We start from the raw sequence: 18,135 nt of genomic DNA on the forward strand, positions 1-18,135 counted from the left end.
CATGCGAGACTATCTGTAAGAAAATTAAAGCTGAAGCGGAACTGGACCATGCAACACGACAATGACCCAAAACATACCAGTAAATCCTCCAAGGACTGGCTGAAAACAAAGAAATGAAGAGTCCTGGAATGGCCGAGTCAAAGCCCAAATCTTAATCCCATTGAGATGCTGTGGGGTTACTTGAAACGGTCTGTATATGCAAGAAACCCTCAAACATCTCACAGCTGACAGAATTCTGCATTGAGGAGTGGGGCAAACTTCCTTCAGACCGATGTCAGAGACTGGTAGATGGCTACAAGAAGCGTCTCACTGCAGTTATTTCAGCCAAAGGGGGGTAACACTAGCTATTAGGGGGTAGTGTGTCCTAACTTTTTCCTCAGTTAGAATATGCATTTTTGTTGAATTACATTTACAGAAGATCTTAAAAAAGTCTTTTCTTAATTGTTTAGCTATATTCCTATAATCTCTCAGTATTGTTGAAATTGAAATTAAATATCTATATACCCAAAAATGTTACAAAAATACACAGGCTTTCATAGGGTGTCCTGCCTTTTTGACATGACTGTATGTATGTGTGTGTGTTTTCTTATAGCGAAGCCACATTGAGCTATCTTCTGAGTCCACCAAGGGGAATCAAACCCCTTATTTTAGCTTTTTAAATCCGTAGACTTACCTCTGTACCAGCGGGAGACTGTAAGGACGTAAGGCTTAAGTATATATATTCACCAAGACATGACTTCCAGTCATACTTACCATTTAACCGTTGTATACCTCAAGCAGTTGGAGAATAAAACAGGTATTCATGTTATCCCATACGAAGGTATACTGGCCAAATCGCCGGAAGCAATGGTTATCAGTTCATGTGCGATCGAACTGAAGAAACGGGCGCTTAGAGCCACTTTCCTTCTGCCCTAGAAATATTGTGGAAAACCTTCAGAAAGGAAGGTTTGGACACGACAGTCTGACGATAGAGGTTTTTGAACTGGGAACTACGCTCAGGATTATTGTCAAGATGCACGGTCTTCAGATACAGCATGACCGGAAGCACCATGGAATGTAACGACTTGTAAGGGTCTAAAACATTTTAGTAAAATATTTTCAACCTACCTTCTTTATGCTATTCAGAAATAAGATGTATAACAGTAATAAAAAGTTAAATAGATCTCATTGCTGAAATATTAAGATACGAAGAAACTTTTCTTGCTTCAACCAATCTAGACACCTTTTCACTAATGAATATAATTGTTATCGAATTGTCTTTATAAAAAAAATCCCTTTGAGGATGAAAATTTAGTGGACTCACTTGCACTTCTTACATCAGACTGGACATAAATATTTTAAATATAAAAATTATTATTTCACGTGTATTAATAAGACAAAAGTTCTTAAGTATATAATTGTATTTAAAAACGCGAGTATGTTTATTTCTTTTTCGCAACCGTATTTGTCTTTTTTTGTGAAAGAGAGTCATAAACTTTTGAGCAAAACCTAGCGCTGGTGTAGGGTGTAAAACAAGAAACAAGAACTCACATAAAAACATAGAAAGTTCCACTACCAATCCAGAAAGACAATATTGCTTGTGACCTAAATTCTCGAGAGATCAAAGTACGTGATTTATTATACACAGTAGTAGTTCAACCTTAAGCTCTCCGAGTTTTTGAAAACAAACGAAATTATGTTTCTTTGTTATTAAGCGCGAAAAACTACACAAGGGACTGTCTTGCCCTGAATCCATCGCGAGGAAACTGAAACCCGAGTTTTAGCAATAGGTAATGAAAAAAACAAGGCTCTGTTTGTTTATTTTTAATCGCAAAGCTACACAATAAGATTCTTTCGCACGGTATACCGTGGGTAATCAACTCCGAATTTTAACGTTATAAACCCTAAAGTTTAACACTGAGCCACCGAGTAAGGGGTAAAGATTTTCCCGAAAATTCTATTATCTATTGCACAACCTGTTCTCTCAATACTAAAATAATATTATATCTCATTCTACTCTCATATTATTGAAGAATCTTCACATCTAAACTGTTCTAAAAGAAAAATAAAATTTTGATTGGGTTTCTAAATGTCTTTTTACGAATGTTTGCGCTTCGAATTGTTTTATTAAAGTGAGCTTTTTATCGAAAAACAACTACAAAAGGATTACATTTAGTTGCATCTTCTATTTTATTGGGAAAACGCTGAAAACAATTTGCATATCTTGTTAATGAGCACATTCTGTCCAAGTTCGGTCACTGGATCAATACCTTATTTCCTCATTTTAATTACCCTCCGCTAGTATAGCGGTAAGTCTACGGATTTACAACGCTAAAATCAGGGGTGGTTCGATTCCCGTCGGTGGGCTCAGCAGAGAGCCTGATGTGGCTTTGCTATAAAAAAACACATATTTGTTTTAAATTTTGAAAAAAAAATTCAAAAGAAGCATACTTAGTGTTAAAAATAGTTAGATGGAAAATTGAGCCGACTTTTGTTTATATAAGCATGAAAAATAGTTAATGAACATTAAATTATTTTAGTTGGTTGTTATTTTCTTAGTGCAAATGTGGACTATGTCCACATTCGGTCTTGTTCGGAGAATCGAATCTTAGATTTTACCGTTTCGAGTTCGTTATGTTACCGTTGACTCATAGGAGGTCATATTCGTTGATTTTCATATACTTTTAGATTGTTGTTGTTGTTGTTTTGAATTAAGCACAAAGCTACACAATGGGCTATCTGTGCTCTGCCCACCACGGGTATCGAAACCCGGATTTTAGCGTGTAAGTCCGCAGACATACCGCTGAGCCACTGGGGGGCTATACTTTTAGATGCCTCTCGACGCGCAAATGAAATTCACAATGCTTATCCTTAATGTTTGAAACAAAAAACTTATAAACGGACACCGGAGCATACATACGTCAAACATGTAGAGTGTAATTTGTGTCAAATAACAAACAAACGAAGTTTACGATGTTTAACCAATGACTTTTCCGCAGCCAAGCGTTTAATAACGTACATACGACGAAGGAGATGATGAAATAGACCACTTGTTGCGTCATTCCGTTGTCTTGACTACATACATGTTATGTATGCCACAACCATTAAGAAAGGACAACCACCTGTGTACACCATCTTGCATCATTCCAACAGTGCTTTTATCAAAGTAACGTAGGATAATTTTTTCCCCGTCACACTAAACCGTGGGAGAGTTATAATGTGCAGATCAATCCCATTATTCGTTGGTAAAAGAGTAGCCCAAGTGCTGGCGGTGATGACTAGCTGCCTTTCCTCTAATCTTACACTGCTAAATTAGGAACGGCTGGCGCAGATAGCCCTCGTGTGGCTTTGCGCGAAATTCAAAATAAACAAATAAAACAAACTTTTTATTTTAGTATCTTAAAATAAGAGGCCGCTTCCAATTATATCAAGATATAAAGATGTAAAGACTTCGCGACGTCAACAAAATAATTGAAATGAGACAAATTTTTCTGTAACATTGACATAATTCACTTATTTCACAAATTGTTATTATCTATTACAGACTTCACACGTTTTAAGCTTTGTGATTGGCCAGTTAAGAGAAATAAACAAATTTATCAATGGCCATTGACTAAATATTAAAAGATTTTTAAAACAGAAAACGCTTATATGCCCAAAAAATAAAGCGTGATTGTAATTAACTACACTTGTTACAAGGTATTACTGTTAGGCCTGTCATATTTTTAACATGATATTCTTCATTTTGTTCCTTAGGATTGTTCAGAAAGAAAAGTATATAATAATAATTCAACCACGCTAATTGGTTGAAACAGATGATGAGAGAGAAGATTTATGTGGAACCTTTTTTTCCATACGCAGTATAATACTTTTAAATGTCAAATCTAAACACCGAAAGCTGGCGAAACCCAGGCGACGAGTTCTGGTACTAATCAAAGGTTTTGGTTTTTTTCTTTAATTTCGCACAAAGCTACCCGAGGGCTATCTGCGTTAGTCGTCCCTAGTAATTTAGCAGTGTAAGACTAGAAGGAAAGTAGCTAGTCATCACCACTCACCGCCAACTCTTGGACTACTCTTTTATCAATGAATAGTGAGATTGATCGCAAAATTATAACGCCCCCACAATTGAAAGGGCGAGTATGTTTGGTGTGACGGGGATTCGAACCCGTGACCCTTAGATTACGAGTCGACTATTTGTCGACCAAGTGAAAGGTCTGTTTGTTTTTTTGTTAAATGTCTTGTAAAACTAGTCGAGGGCTATTTGCGCTAGCCGTTTCTAATTTAGATATGATAGATTAAAAGGAAGGCAGCTAATGAGCATCGCCAACTGCAGACTCTTGGGCTACTTTTTACTCAGAATACTGGAATTAACCGCAACATTATAACGCCCAATTATGAAAGGACGAGAATATTCGGTGAAAGGTGTGAAATTACGACAAGCAGTTTGCGAGTCGAGTGTCCCTATCACCAGGCTATTAATGATATGACTCTTGGGAGACAAAAAACAGATCTGAAGTGCTATTCCTTTAAGTAATTTTTTTTGTTAGTTTATTTTCTGTTTTATCGTAAGGAAGTGATTTATTTGCTTGATACATTTTGTGTGAATATTTGTAAATACTCTCAAAGAAGCATTTATTAGTTTGCTTCAAACATGTACGTTTAATGTTAACGCAGTTCATTAAAGGTTTCTTTAGACACAAAATTTTATAATACAGAATACGTACTAAATCAAAAACATCACCTAAATAGGAATAAAACCTGTACAGAATAGAAGACAAGGAACATCAAAAAACTAAAACCTCCGTAAGTCATGAGCTTTCGAACTATGTGTGTTTGTGTGTGTTTTTCTTATAGCAAAGCCACATAGGGCTATCTGCTCAGCCCACCGCGGGGAATCGAACCCCTGATTTTAGCGTTGTAAATCCGGAGACATAACGCTGTACTAGCGGGGGGGGGCTCTTTCGAACTAAATAAAGTCCATCATGAGGTGGGGAAAAATCTGTTACTTAATAATTGGGTTTGCCTGTTACAATCTTTTCAACAAATGATGGATTTAGTTTAATTCGAAAACTCTTGACTAATGGAGATAGGAAGTTTTAGTTTCTATATGTTTCATTTTTTTCCTTTTTATACAAAGGTTTCAATTCTTGTTTATGTGGTGTTTTAGGACTTCTTTCTTAATTTTTGATCTATACGTTTTGAAACTTCATTTCATTTCTTCGAATAGTGAATAATAAACAGAAAACTACGAATTCTTAAACAGTCCACTGAAACTCGTAGAATAAAACATTGGTGGTAAATCATGGTATTTAAAGAATGGATAAATCCCACTCGTATTTGTCGTCATTGTTAATGAAACATGATGTTTCTAGAATGCACACGTAATGTGGTCAAATAATTTTAAAAATCAGGAAAGTTTGAGAGGACCGTAGTCATCAGTTACTTTAAACAAACGATCTTCTATATAAATTAAGGCGTTCACATGAATTAATATTTTCAATAAATCCTCATATTTTTAACACAATCTATTGACTTTCTAAGTGTTAAGTAATGAGCTATAATCCTGGTACTAAATCTTGCATTTAACTGATGTTTGCACTATATATGTCCTTTATATTACAAAATGCACTTGATAATTACTTGCACTATTCCTTAAAAGGATGATACAAGATATACACGAAGGCTGAGATGAGATTCTTTCAGTTCCAAGGGCAACCACACTTCGAGACATCATCCTGTTTTCTCAATTTTTAAGATTACTACGACTCTAAGTTTTAAATAAGACGTAACTATGTATATGCTTGGAGTAGAACTCAATTAATTCAGAAAGTTATAAAATAGAAGGATAGATACTTACAATACGCGAGTGGGTTACAACTGGTGATAAAACCGGACTAACTACCACTATACAGAAACATTATTGAAGCATTCTCTCGTTAAAAATTCTAAGTGCTTTAGCTTTTACATTTGTTTTTTGTGTAATTTTTTTTTTAAAGAGAAGTGTGATTCTGTTAAGCTAGAATGAGTAATGGAATCTTAAACTGGATCCATTAAAAGTAAAATTATTGTCCTTTTACACCAACCTAAGCATGTAAAGAATATCTCCGTTAGTATTGATTCTCAGTAAAACATTGGGGACCGTCACATATTGAAATTCCCCGTGTTTAGCATTGGGAAAGTAAACGTCTGGCCGCCACAGCCTCTTGACCAGGACTGGATCGTTCAGGTCCAAATGTCGAGTCAAATTGTTACTGCGCAGGCGTTCATCATGCCAAGTCTGGCGAAGATACAGATCCACCTCATAATCCTGATGAAAACAAAATACAACACTTTTACACGTCCATAATAGCCATACAAAGTCTGAAATGTGTTTAATTCATATGTATATTCAGTTTATATGTATATAGCAAAAAGAATAGCTCTTACGTAGATTGTTTTTATAAACACGTGATCCGTCGATGGACATGTGAGGCGTTAAGTTACAATTCTAAGTTCTGATTTTTTTTTTATTTTTGTAGAACACAGATAGAGAATAAAACGGTTCATTACACGACCAGACAAAATAATTTATAAACGAGTTAGCCCAATTCGAATAGAAAATAGCATGGAGTTACTTAATGAGACACTACATAGACAAGCGACTGTAAATTTTCTAAAGATAATTTTAAGCCTTTGTTTGAATATAAGTTGTCGAAATAAATTTATATATATATATATATATTACTTGTGTAATTAGTAATTAAATACTTTGCAAGTGTCTATGTTAGATACTTTTGTAATGATTCAATAAAACACGTAATACAACATCCAGTAAAAGGAGCACAAATTACGAACGTGATAAATAATAGAATTTTGTACGAGGATGGATATTTAGAGTGAAATTAAAAAACCGTAACTCGGCCAGATAACCACACATTTATATATATATAATATATATATATTATACTCGAGTAAGATGGTGTAATTTTGAAGTTGTTTTATTACAGTGTCTTTGTTAACACTTAATGTTATAATTAGATGAATAAATTTCACGTGTGTTTGTGTGTGTGTGTGTGTGTGTGTGTAAAAAGCATTTATTTATTGGAGTTTATTTTCGCTCACCATAGTTGTAGGATTAATACACTCACCATAGTTTTAGGGTTAATACACTCACCATAGTTGTAGGATTAATACGAGCACCATAGTTTCAGGGTTAATACACTCACCATAGTTGCAGGGTTAATAGCACCTATACTTCGCAAGTAGAGCTCGCATTCAACCGTAGTAGGTAAACCTGAAAAGAGCGCCACCAAACTAACTGGTTAAAATATGTTAATTTCTTTATTAAGACTCAAAAGACAAACTCTAAAATCATAAAGATATTGATAAGCTGTTCAGTTGTTTCTATAATACAAATGAAGATTTAGCCAAAGTCACTCATTCTTTTAAACCCATTAATGAAGCACACGTGTCAATAGAAATAAGTTTTTTGTTGTTTGTTTTACTGTTTGCACTCTAAGGTCATTTTAATTATTTCGAAATATTTAATAAATGTAAATGAATTACAGCTGTTAAGTAATAAGCCTATAATATTTTTGTACTGCGCACACGCAGGCGTATATACGTATGTATACGTATATGCGTACATTATAAGCAGAGATAATTAAAACACGTAGTGAGACCCCAAAACGGAAATTAAAGAATACTTTAAACAATAGATTAACTATATATTTTCTTTCCCAAAACAGAAACAAAACAAACAATACTTTTCCACACATTTTTATGTTAACCTTCACGAACAAAGGATTCTGTCGTAAATTAAATTTATAACAACGTTAACTTAAAAACTGGGTAGCGTGTGATGACTTCCTTCTGTCTTGCGTGTTGCATTTAAAATGTGGACGGTTTTTTTTTTTAATTTCGCGCGTTACTCTTTTACCAACGAATAGTGGTAAAATATTATAACGCCCCCACGGCTGAAAAGGCGAGCATGTTTGGAGTAACGGGGATTCAAACCCGCGACCCTCAGTTTACGAGTCAAGCGCCTTAATCACCTGACCATGGCAGGCCTTTAAAATTTGAAATGCGTTAACGAATAAATTTGGCTACAGAGATAAATACTGAGTATTTCTGTTTACGATATTTTAAAGAACAAACAACACTAATGTCATCCAAGCCTTCAAATTCAGTTAACTCTAGTCATGCACATAAAGAAACTGTGGTTGTTACCCATGTGGTGTGTTGGTGTCACTCTTCGGTCATAGCTCTGTAGAAGTTCGTCAAGAATGTTCAGGTCCTTGTCTTCATACATCAGGTGAGCTGAACTGAGTAAGAGACGAAAGATTAATCACTTAATCGAAATTTGTGAAAGTTCATTCAACCTTTGAATCTTATCCCCTCTCAACTTCAAGACCTACTAAATATTAGCTCATCATGACGTCCCCCGTTAGTACAGCGGTAAGTTTACGGATTTTCAACGTTAAAATCAGGGGTTCGATTCCCCTCGGTGGACTCAAAGATAATCCGAGGTGGCTTTGCTAAATGAAACACAGACGGATTATAAAGTTAATAGCCCGGTTATTTCATGATTTATTTTGCCCCCCGCAAGTACAGCGGTATGTCTCCGGATTACAACGCTAAAATCAGAGGTCCGATTCCCTTCGGTGGACTGAACAGATAGCCCGATGTGGCTTTGCCATAAGAAAGACACACTCATCATGACCTCCTTTATTTATTTATTTTTGCTGGCCTTTGCACCTACGACCCCCTTCCAAGAAACACGCCCAACGTTTAAGCACGCATACCTGTATTGTAATATTTGCATTAAAGGATACTCGAATACGAAAAAGTTACTAAAACGGTAAAAGTGATTTAACTTAGACTTAGGTAAGTTTCTGTTTATTAGAAAAATAAAAGCTACTAATATCTTTGTAAACCCATGGAGACATTCAGTACATAAAATCTTGATATACAAAATTCACTTTGATTTTAAAGAGCCGTGAATTTTAGAATTAGACACATGTATATATATATATATACAATCCAAAGCACCACCTCGTTTGAAATCTGCTTTGTTTTATTTTGGTTTTTGGTTGGTTGACTGCGCTTTTGAAACTTTAAACCAGCCCTTTAGCAAAGTAATTATAAAGAGATACAATATTTAATTAACAAAGTCTAAGTCATATATATACATAATACAAACCTCTCAATAACAACATTCTAAAATTATTCAATAATAAATAATGATGCTTTGTTTTTCTTGAAGGACAAATTTCCAAAAAATCCATAATAGAAATGATTTTTTTTTTAGAAAAGGACTGTCACATGACTGTATTGTCGTGTATGTATTAAATAATTGTGTTGCGTATAAAACTTCAAAATTTCATTTTTTTTTACGAACTACCACAATAAATGAAATACTCAATTCTATGAAGTGGAAGCTACATTTGGAAAACTTACAGGAAGATATATATATAAAACCGAAGTAACCCTAAATTTTTATCTAATTCCAATTATAATTTCATAAAATAAATAAACAATTTGCTTTTTTTTAATCAATTAATAAATATTTTGGTTGAATTCTTCTCTAACTTGCCACACGTTGTCTAACAGTAGAGGAGAAAGTTTGTGGACTTACAACGTTAAAATCTGGAGTTGGATTCCTTTAAGTGTACACAGCAGATACTCATTTGCGGGTTTTGGTTAAAAACAAGCAATAATCTCCCACCTGAATTAAGTATTTGAACAATATATATACGCACACACACATAAAATAAATTTCGAAATTTAAAGTATATTGTTCAAATATATTGTAATACTATGTTCGTACTCTACTTCGAAACACACGAGAAAAAATAAATGAATTGTGAATTTCAATTGTAACTATTGGATGAATAAATACAAAATAAAAGTACTTTTTATCAGATAACAACCTTATCACCCCCTGCTAGCACAGCGGTAAGTATACGGATTTACAATACTAAAACCAGGGGTTTTATTCCATTCGGTAGGCTCAGCAGATAATCCGATGTGGCTTTGCTATAAAAAAACACACACACAAACTTGTTACTTCAAATTATAGGTATTGTTATACACTTTTCAAATTCTTGGAAGTCTCTAAAAATGTGGCGTTTAAAAATGCGATAGGCCTAATGCTAATGTCTTGTGACAGAAATTACTGTACAAGGCGTATTGACCATAATAACTGTTGTTGTATCAAATGGTTTATATAAGTAGTGTTCCGACCATTAACTGTGTTTGTTGTATCCCAGCTGACCTGAAGAACTCTGGATTGAGTGAAACGCGTCGTCAACAATGGATATGACAAATATATCGTGATTGGAATACAATTAATACACAGTCAACTAATCATTGAAGATCTCCAAGAAACTATATTAGGAAAGTAGTTCTATTTTAATTAATAGTTCTAATACTGATGTATTATGACAAGTTTGATTATATGTATTCTTCTAATCACTTGCACTTAAATATTAAACCGCAGGCCCTTATGGTCACGAGGATTAAGGCTGTAGACTTGTAATTTGAAGATCGCGGATTCGAATCCTGGTTGCACCCAACATGCTCGCCCTTTCAGCCGTGGAGGCGTTATAATGTAAAAGAGTAGCCCAAGAGTTGGTGGTGGATGGTGATGACTAGCTGCCTTCCCTCTAGTCTTACATTGCTAAATTAGGGATGGCTAGCGCAGATAGTCCTCGTGTAGCTTTGCGCGAAATTCAAACAATTAAACCTCATTTAAGTTTACTATTTCAACGCCCTCTTTAGGAAAATTATGTAAGCTGATAAAAAATTAACTTTATATTCAGGAAAATATTTTAAATTTGTGATTATAATACACCAGAAAATTTTATATGTTTGTAATTAAGTACAAAGCTATCTGTGTTGTGCCCAACATGAGTATCAAAACCAAATTTCTAGAGTAATAAAGCAGCACATTTACTACTCTTTAACTGGGAAGCGTACCAAAAAAAAAAGCGTTACACTGTGTTTCGATTTAAATAAAATTGGACAAATAATTTTTCAAATCTACAAATTACTCGAGTAATTCTGACATTGAAAAGAAAACTTATTCAAATTTCAGCTTTAACATTATATCATTTTTTCAATCTAACAGTCTTCCACGAAAAAGGTGACAAAAAGAAACAAACTAAAAATCATTGGACTAAAATCATAATTTGAATATCGCAGTTTTATTTCAAGTGTATTGGACTCTGTATCCAAGGCTTGCATCCCTTTACCAACAAAATATCTCACTTCATGCTTTGAGTCGTGGGTTACGTTATAAAACAACAACAACAACAACAAAGGTAAAATCCCACTGTCGGATTAAAATAACTCACAAGATGGTGGGTATGTGGTGTTGAATAACAGCGTTTTCCTCTGGCACGGAGCAGGTGGCGCTCAAATAGTTTTGTACAAAATTAAACAAACAACAACCTAAGTGTATTTTCCTTCCAGATGTAAAGTTTCATACAAACGACGTTGAAAACTCCCACTGAAAATTCTTGTTTAACAAATCTCTAGAAAAGAACTGGATTTCTTCGGCTCACAATTCATGTATAATTCACTAGATCTCAAGCAAACTGTTTCGTGGAACTAGAACTCGATGTTTGCTAAGTAAATTCGTCGAACTATTTTAATCCAAAGTCAAAAAGCTTTTGGCAATTTCAGATTTTTCCGCGGAACGGTTAATGCATTTTTGTGCTCGAAAACTACTGATATTAAAAATGTCTATTGCAAAAAAAAAACCGATTACACTAAGATGCCCCTAAACGATTAAAAAATGAAAAGTTTAACTTAGCTACAACTGTTTTCTCTGCTCAATAAACTTTAGCCTCTCTCTAGTAACTGGAAAGAAAGCATAAATCAAGGGCCTGGCATGGCCCGGCGGTTAAGGCACTCGACTCTTAATTCGAGGATAGCAGGTTCGAATCTTCTTCACACTATACATACTTGCCCTTTCAGTAATGGGGGCGTTATAATGTGCGGTCAATACCACTATTCCTTGGTAAAAGAGTATCCCAAGAGTTGGCGGTGGATGGTGATGACTAGCTGCCTTCCCTCTGGTCTTATACTGCTAAATTAGGGACGGCTAGCGCAGATAGCCCTCGAGTAGCTGTGCGCGAAATTCAAAAACAAACTAACTAACTTGATTACGAAAAGTATTCATATAAATGTTATGTGCCCAGGGTGGCTTGTTTACCAACAAGTGTGAGAACAAAGACATAATGTTTAACCTCGTTTCACGGAGCCGACACTGTAAGCGCTAATTCACAAAACTGTTGCAGCTAAGCATGCTGTCCTCTCAGATATTGTCTTAGCAAGGAACTTTCTGGGGCTAGTTCAGATGATAGGTTTCAATATTATGTTAATTGAATTGGCAAACCCGAAACGTAAGAGGTAGTTTTGTTTTATTTTTCCCCTGCTGATAACTCAGAGTTTCTAACGACCGTAATGGATTAGTATGGTACTTTTAATGAATGAAAAAGGGTATTTTATTTTCTGTCTCTTCACGTGTAGTTCAAGCCCAAGTAATTCGTGGTATTCTGTTTATTTCCTTTCAAGCAGTGTTATTCTTTATTCACGGCCGTGATTGGTCGTTTTGTTTCGCTAATGTACAGTTGATTACATTCACATATATTTCCACGGGTTCTTCTTGCGGCTTTGTCACCTCTTTAGAACTTTCTGAAGATTTATTGCTTAAATAATTGTTGTTAAAGCTCCTTTTACAGGAGCAAGTATTTTGTTTAATCCTTGTTTTCATTAGTTTCCTAAAGGTTCGTCTTGTCTATAATGCTTTTGCACTAGTTTCTTTTATTTGGTTCTTTGATACATCCTACCTTTTCTTTCTTTCCTTCCCTAGTGATAATGCGTCTTATAACTTTTGAGAAATAATTTTGGACAGTTCAGGTTTGTTTGTTTTTTCAAGCTTTCGATGGGGCCGTTAAACTAATAAAAATTAATTATTATGGTCCCTGCGTGGCTAAGTGGTTAAGACACTCTGTAATCTGAGGATCGCGGAATCGAATCCCCGTCACACCAAACATGCGCTCCCTTTCAACCGTGGGGGCGTTATAATGTGATGGTCAATCCCACTCTTCGTTGGTAAAAGAGTAGCCAAGAGTTAGTGGTGTGTAGTAATGACTAGCTGCCTGCCCTCTAGTCTTACACTGCTAAATTAGGGACAGCTAGTGCAGATAGCTCTCGTGTAGCTTTGCGCAAAATTCAAAACAATATTACATACCAAATTTGTGACACTGGAATACAGAGAACATTATCTACGGCTAATGCAACAGCAGGTAACAGGAAATTTAGTTTATCAACCTAATCCAAAGTTTTTTTTCAATAAATATGAACAGAGAATAATCAGAATAATTACTTATTTTCTTTTGCACTTATCTTTTTATCCAGTTATAAAATACAAACACAAATAAAGTGTGGAAGTTGCTTTGCATTAATCTGCATATTTCATAGAAACTACTGAACTTCCGTAACATTTAAAACGTTGGTTGCAGAAGTGTATCTCACAGTATCATTCATCTGTGCAAATACAGAAACAAAGAGATGTTTAAATGACTCCAAAAACATTATGTCAGAAAGATAATGATACAGTTTATATGCAACATATATAAACAATCCTTTCGGAAAACTGTGGTTTTCAGTGTTTGCAAAAGTATTATGCTTTTATAATGTTAATAGAGATTTTACCAAAATAACACAGATCGAAAGCTCGAAACCAAGAACTATTTATGGAAACCGACCAGTTTTTATTTCAAAGCTAATAGATTCTTCCCGTTTAGACAAATGTTGATAAAAGCCAGCTTAACACTAATGTTTATATATATTTCTTTAAATCGACAACCAAAAATTTCACAGTAAAATATTCATATTGTAATAAACCACACTTCCAGTCCAAAATAATACAACAGCAAATTGCTACGGAAAATGTAGACGTGAGCACATAAATTAAAGTATATATCAATATTTATGACATATAATATCTTAGGCTTACAACAATGTAGATTATAAATAGCATATTAAGCGTATGCAAATGTTTATGATATATAACATTTTAGGCTTATATCAATGTTTATGATACATAACATTTAGGCTTGCGAGGTGTAACCTAATAATAACTACCTCGTGTGACATATCATCACAATAAAAGTAAATAATAATTTTCTATAAATACTCTTTCAGAGGCCCTAAAATATAGGTTTCCAATAAGTAAAAACACACTAGCCTTTCAACTTCGCTTCTCATGCACCGTATGTTGAATGCACATCTATGGCGCTACGTACAATAACAAATGGTATTTTATAAATAACTCACACAAATATCCTTTCGACTAAGAATTTATGTGGTATATTCCCAGTTGATTTGATGTGAACTCTAATGCTGGGTGAAAGAACTCTCTAGCAGTAGGCGTACAGCGCATTAGTTATGCGATCGAAATGTTTGTGTGCTTCGTCTTACTGTTTGTTTGTTTTTTTTGGAATTTCGCACAAAGCTACTCGAGGGCTATCTGTGCTAGCCGTCCCTAATTTAGCAGTGTAAGACTAGAGGGAAGGCAGCTAGTCATCACCACCCACCGCCAATTCTTGGGCTACTCTTTTGCCAACGAATAGTGGGATTGACCGTTACATTATAACGCCCCCACGGCTGGGAGGGCGAGCATATTTAGCGCGACGCGGGCGCGAACCCGCGACCCTCGGATTACAAGTCGCACGCCTTACGCGCTTGGCCAATTAGCTTTGTGCGAAATTCAAAAAACAATCTATCCCAGGTTCTAGAAGTGACGGCAGATTCTGTTGATTTATCGCCTTTGCTCTGATTCTAAGTTTAAAATTAGAGATCCTGAACCTAAACCGCAAAGCCTTTAACCTGGATGGATTCATTACCCAGATTATTAACAACAGGCCAACACCGGCCCCTGAAAACAGTAGTTTGTAACTTGAGCGATAACTCCGAGATCAAGTTTTCTTTTATGGTTTAAGTATACATTACAAAAACAACAACAACCAGGATATATATATATATATGGATATCTTTCTTAAACACATATATGATTTACAAGTTTTAATATAAAAATACTTTTCGTATTTGGCGGGAAAATTAATATTCTCTCTGGAACAAAAAAGTGGTAAATATAATTAACTTCGATGTAAAATTTACTGAATAACTGATACTGATATGATTTAATATTTTATTTATAGCCTATATATCTTAAGATATCATTATTCATTTGGTACATGCGTTCTCATCAGAGGGGTTGCTATGGGCTTCAGAAATTCGTGGCTCGTGCCCATAAAAGAAGGAACTTTCGGCATTTCAGTATGATATCGATAATGGTTTTCTATTCCAGTTTTTCAGTCCCATTCAGAGGCACAGCGGTTTGTCTGCGGATTCATCTCGCTAAAAACTGGATTTCGATACCCGTTCTGGGCAGAGCACAGATAGCCTCTTTTGGGGCCCGACATGGCCAGATGGTTAAGGCATTCGACTCGTAATCCGAGGGTCGCGGGTTCGAATCCGCGTCACACCAAATATGCTCGCCTTTTCAACCGTGGGGGCGTTATAATGTGCGGTCAAAGGCCACGCCTCCTTCCACACCACGGAACAGCTCGGTTAAACTTTTTGAGAAGCACCAAAAATGGGACGTAGAAAAGTGGACGAAGATTTTGTTCTCACATGAGAAAAAAATTAACCTGGATGGTCTAGATGGTTTCCAACGTTACTGGCACAATAAGAATATCCCACCGGAGACATTTTCTACACGACACATGGAGGAGGTTCCATCATGATCTGGGGTGCTTTCTCCTTCCATGGAACAATGGAGCTTTAGGTTATACAGGGGCGTCAAACAGCAGATGGCTACATTGGCATGTTGAAGAGAGCATGCTTATTGACTGAAGGCCCTCATTTGTGTGGAAATGACTGGATCTTTCAGCAGAACAACGCTGCAATCCACAATACCTGCAAAACAAAGGACTTTTTCATGGCAAATAACATGATTCCTTTGGACCATCCAGCGTGTTCGTTCGAACTGAACCCCTTTGAAAATTTTTGGGGGTGGATGGCTTTGAGGAAGTCTATATAAATGAACGTCAATTCCAAATACTGCATAATCTTCGCGAAGTCATCTTCACCACTTGGAATAACATTGAAGCCAGCCTTCTGCAAACGCTTATATCGACCATGCCAAAGCGAATGCTTGCAGTTATTCGCAATGACAGCCGTGCAACTCACTACTGGTGACCTCTTGTTGGGCATTTCCTACACTGTTTAGGACTTCTTTTTGGTATGATCTTAAACTTTTGACCAACAAGTATTTATACTAATTTCATAGTGTTCACATTTTCCCTGTTAAATGCAAAAAAAGTTTTTTATTTTTATTTTCCGTTTTCTTATTTTCCTCTTTCGAAGCTCTACTCAAATAAGTGGTTGAGTCTTACAACGCAAAATGCATATGTTTTCGTTATGTTCATTGGCCTTAACATTTCGGCCAGCAGTGTATATATATAATCTTATTTTAAACCTATTCCAGTTTCTTTTGTCGTGTTCCTCCGGAGGAACAGCGCCGAGTTTACAAATTTATAACACTGAAGTCAAGAGTTCGTTTTCCCTCGATAAAATACGGCAGACAGCTATGAAAAGGGGGCACACTCTTTTTCATAGTCGCATTAAATATACGTAATAAACAGAGGGAGAAATTATTTCACAATTTTAAATCGCACATAAAGGGGAAGTCTAATTATTTTCGGTATTTCAATTCTAGAAATCGTCATCCGTTTTGGAGGATTATTTTAATCGTTTATTGTATATGTTTTGAAACAAAATAAAAGAAGTGATAACAAAGCTTACTTCATTTCGTACACATAAGATTTACTAGCGTTATATTAAACTAATATTTATAGTTTGTTTGTTTTTTAATTTCGCGCAAAGCTACACGAGGGCTATCTGCGCTAGCCGTCCCTAATTTAACAGTGTGAGACTAGAGAGAAAGCAACAAGTCATCACCACCCACTGCCAACTCTTGAGCTATTCTTTTACCAACAAATAGTGGGATTAACCGTCACATTATAAAGCCCCCACGACTAAAAAGGCGAGCATGTTTGGTGCGACCGGGATTCGAACCCGCAACCCTCAGATTACGAGTCGAGTGCCTCAACCACCTGGCCACGTTATGAATGAATAAAAACTAATATTATTTTGAGCAAAAATAAGACGAATTCACAAGCTTTTAAATTTAATATACCTTAGTTTATACAACTAACAGAGCAAAGTAAAGACGTTAATGCACTAACACGTCAAAAACCATCCAGTATTCCTTGGTTTTCGTCTGTTGTGTGATAGAGAACAAATAATAATTAACTCTATTTGTTGATAAAGTAAAACAATTAATAATAATAGTACAGAAACATCTTACCTCTGTGTGCGAGAATTCGAAGTTTGTAAAACTGTCGTAATTATTAAAATAGAAGATATCGCAAGATTATAAGAGGCACGTGGAAACATTTTCGCTTTTCGAAGATTTTGTTTAAACTTATTGCCTCGCTTGTCGTTAAAAGCTGAGCGCGCCAACATGTACGCGGTAGTAGGAGAGAGACAGCTTATCTTATGTAATGAAGTTGCTCTCGAAGAAGTGTAATCTCCAACCCAGGTTTTTTCAAGTTAGAGCTTGCGCAAGAAACTCGCATTATTTTATCACAACAAAGAAAATATGCCGTTCAATGTAAATGAACGAGGAAGCAGGATGGTTATAAAATGTATAATAAATTGATGTAAGTTACAGGATGTTGCTGTTCGAAATAAAAATAGTAATAAATATATTTTTCTGCTATAAATTCTCATAAACATCAGCTGCATACTGATATAGAAACAAAATGTGCAAAGATGTCACAAAGAAAAATCAATACATTGTTAGACAAATGTTTATAATTCGAAATTTGTTTCTACGTTCTTGTTTATATTTTTTTAGAATGGCGTATTGTACATCAGAACAATTAACTCAAAGTGCAGAAAACATGTCAATAACAACTGCCTCACATATACACTGGTGGCCAAAATCTTAAAGCCAATAAACAAAAAGAAAAAATATGCATTTTGCGTTGTTAGACACAACCACTTATTTGAGTAGAGCTTCGAAAGATGAAAATA

General features: G+C 35.4%; 1 protein-coding gene across 1 annotated transcript in view; it reads right to left on the reverse strand.

Annotated features, from left to right (window-relative positions):
- Window positions 1-17,611, reverse strand: part of LOC143236507 (glycine receptor subunit alpha-4-like) — a 62,807-nt gene extending 45,196 nt beyond the window's left edge. Inside the window, exons 1-4 of the mRNA XM_076474805.1 lie at window positions 17,405-17,611; window positions 8,188-8,282; window positions 7,185-7,252; window positions 6,063-6,286 (exon numbers count right to left, since the gene is read on the reverse strand). Of these exons, the coding sequence (XP_076330920.1) occupies window positions 6,063-6,286; window positions 7,185-7,252; window positions 8,188-8,282; window positions 17,405-17,562 (545 nt within the window). The 5' untranslated portion in view covers window positions 17,563-17,611. The remainder of the gene's footprint in view (window positions 1-6,062; window positions 6,287-7,184; window positions 7,253-8,187; window positions 8,283-17,404) is intronic.
- Between the last annotated feature and the right edge of the window lie 524 nt (window positions 17,612-18,135).

The sequence above is a fragment of the Tachypleus tridentatus genome, chromosome 13 (genome assembly GCF_004210375.1).
Source record: "Tachypleus tridentatus isolate NWPU-2018 chromosome 13, ASM421037v1, whole genome shotgun sequence".
In the NCBI taxonomy this organism is placed as follows: Eukaryota; Metazoa; Arthropoda; class Merostomata; order Xiphosura; family Limulidae; genus Tachypleus; species Tachypleus tridentatus.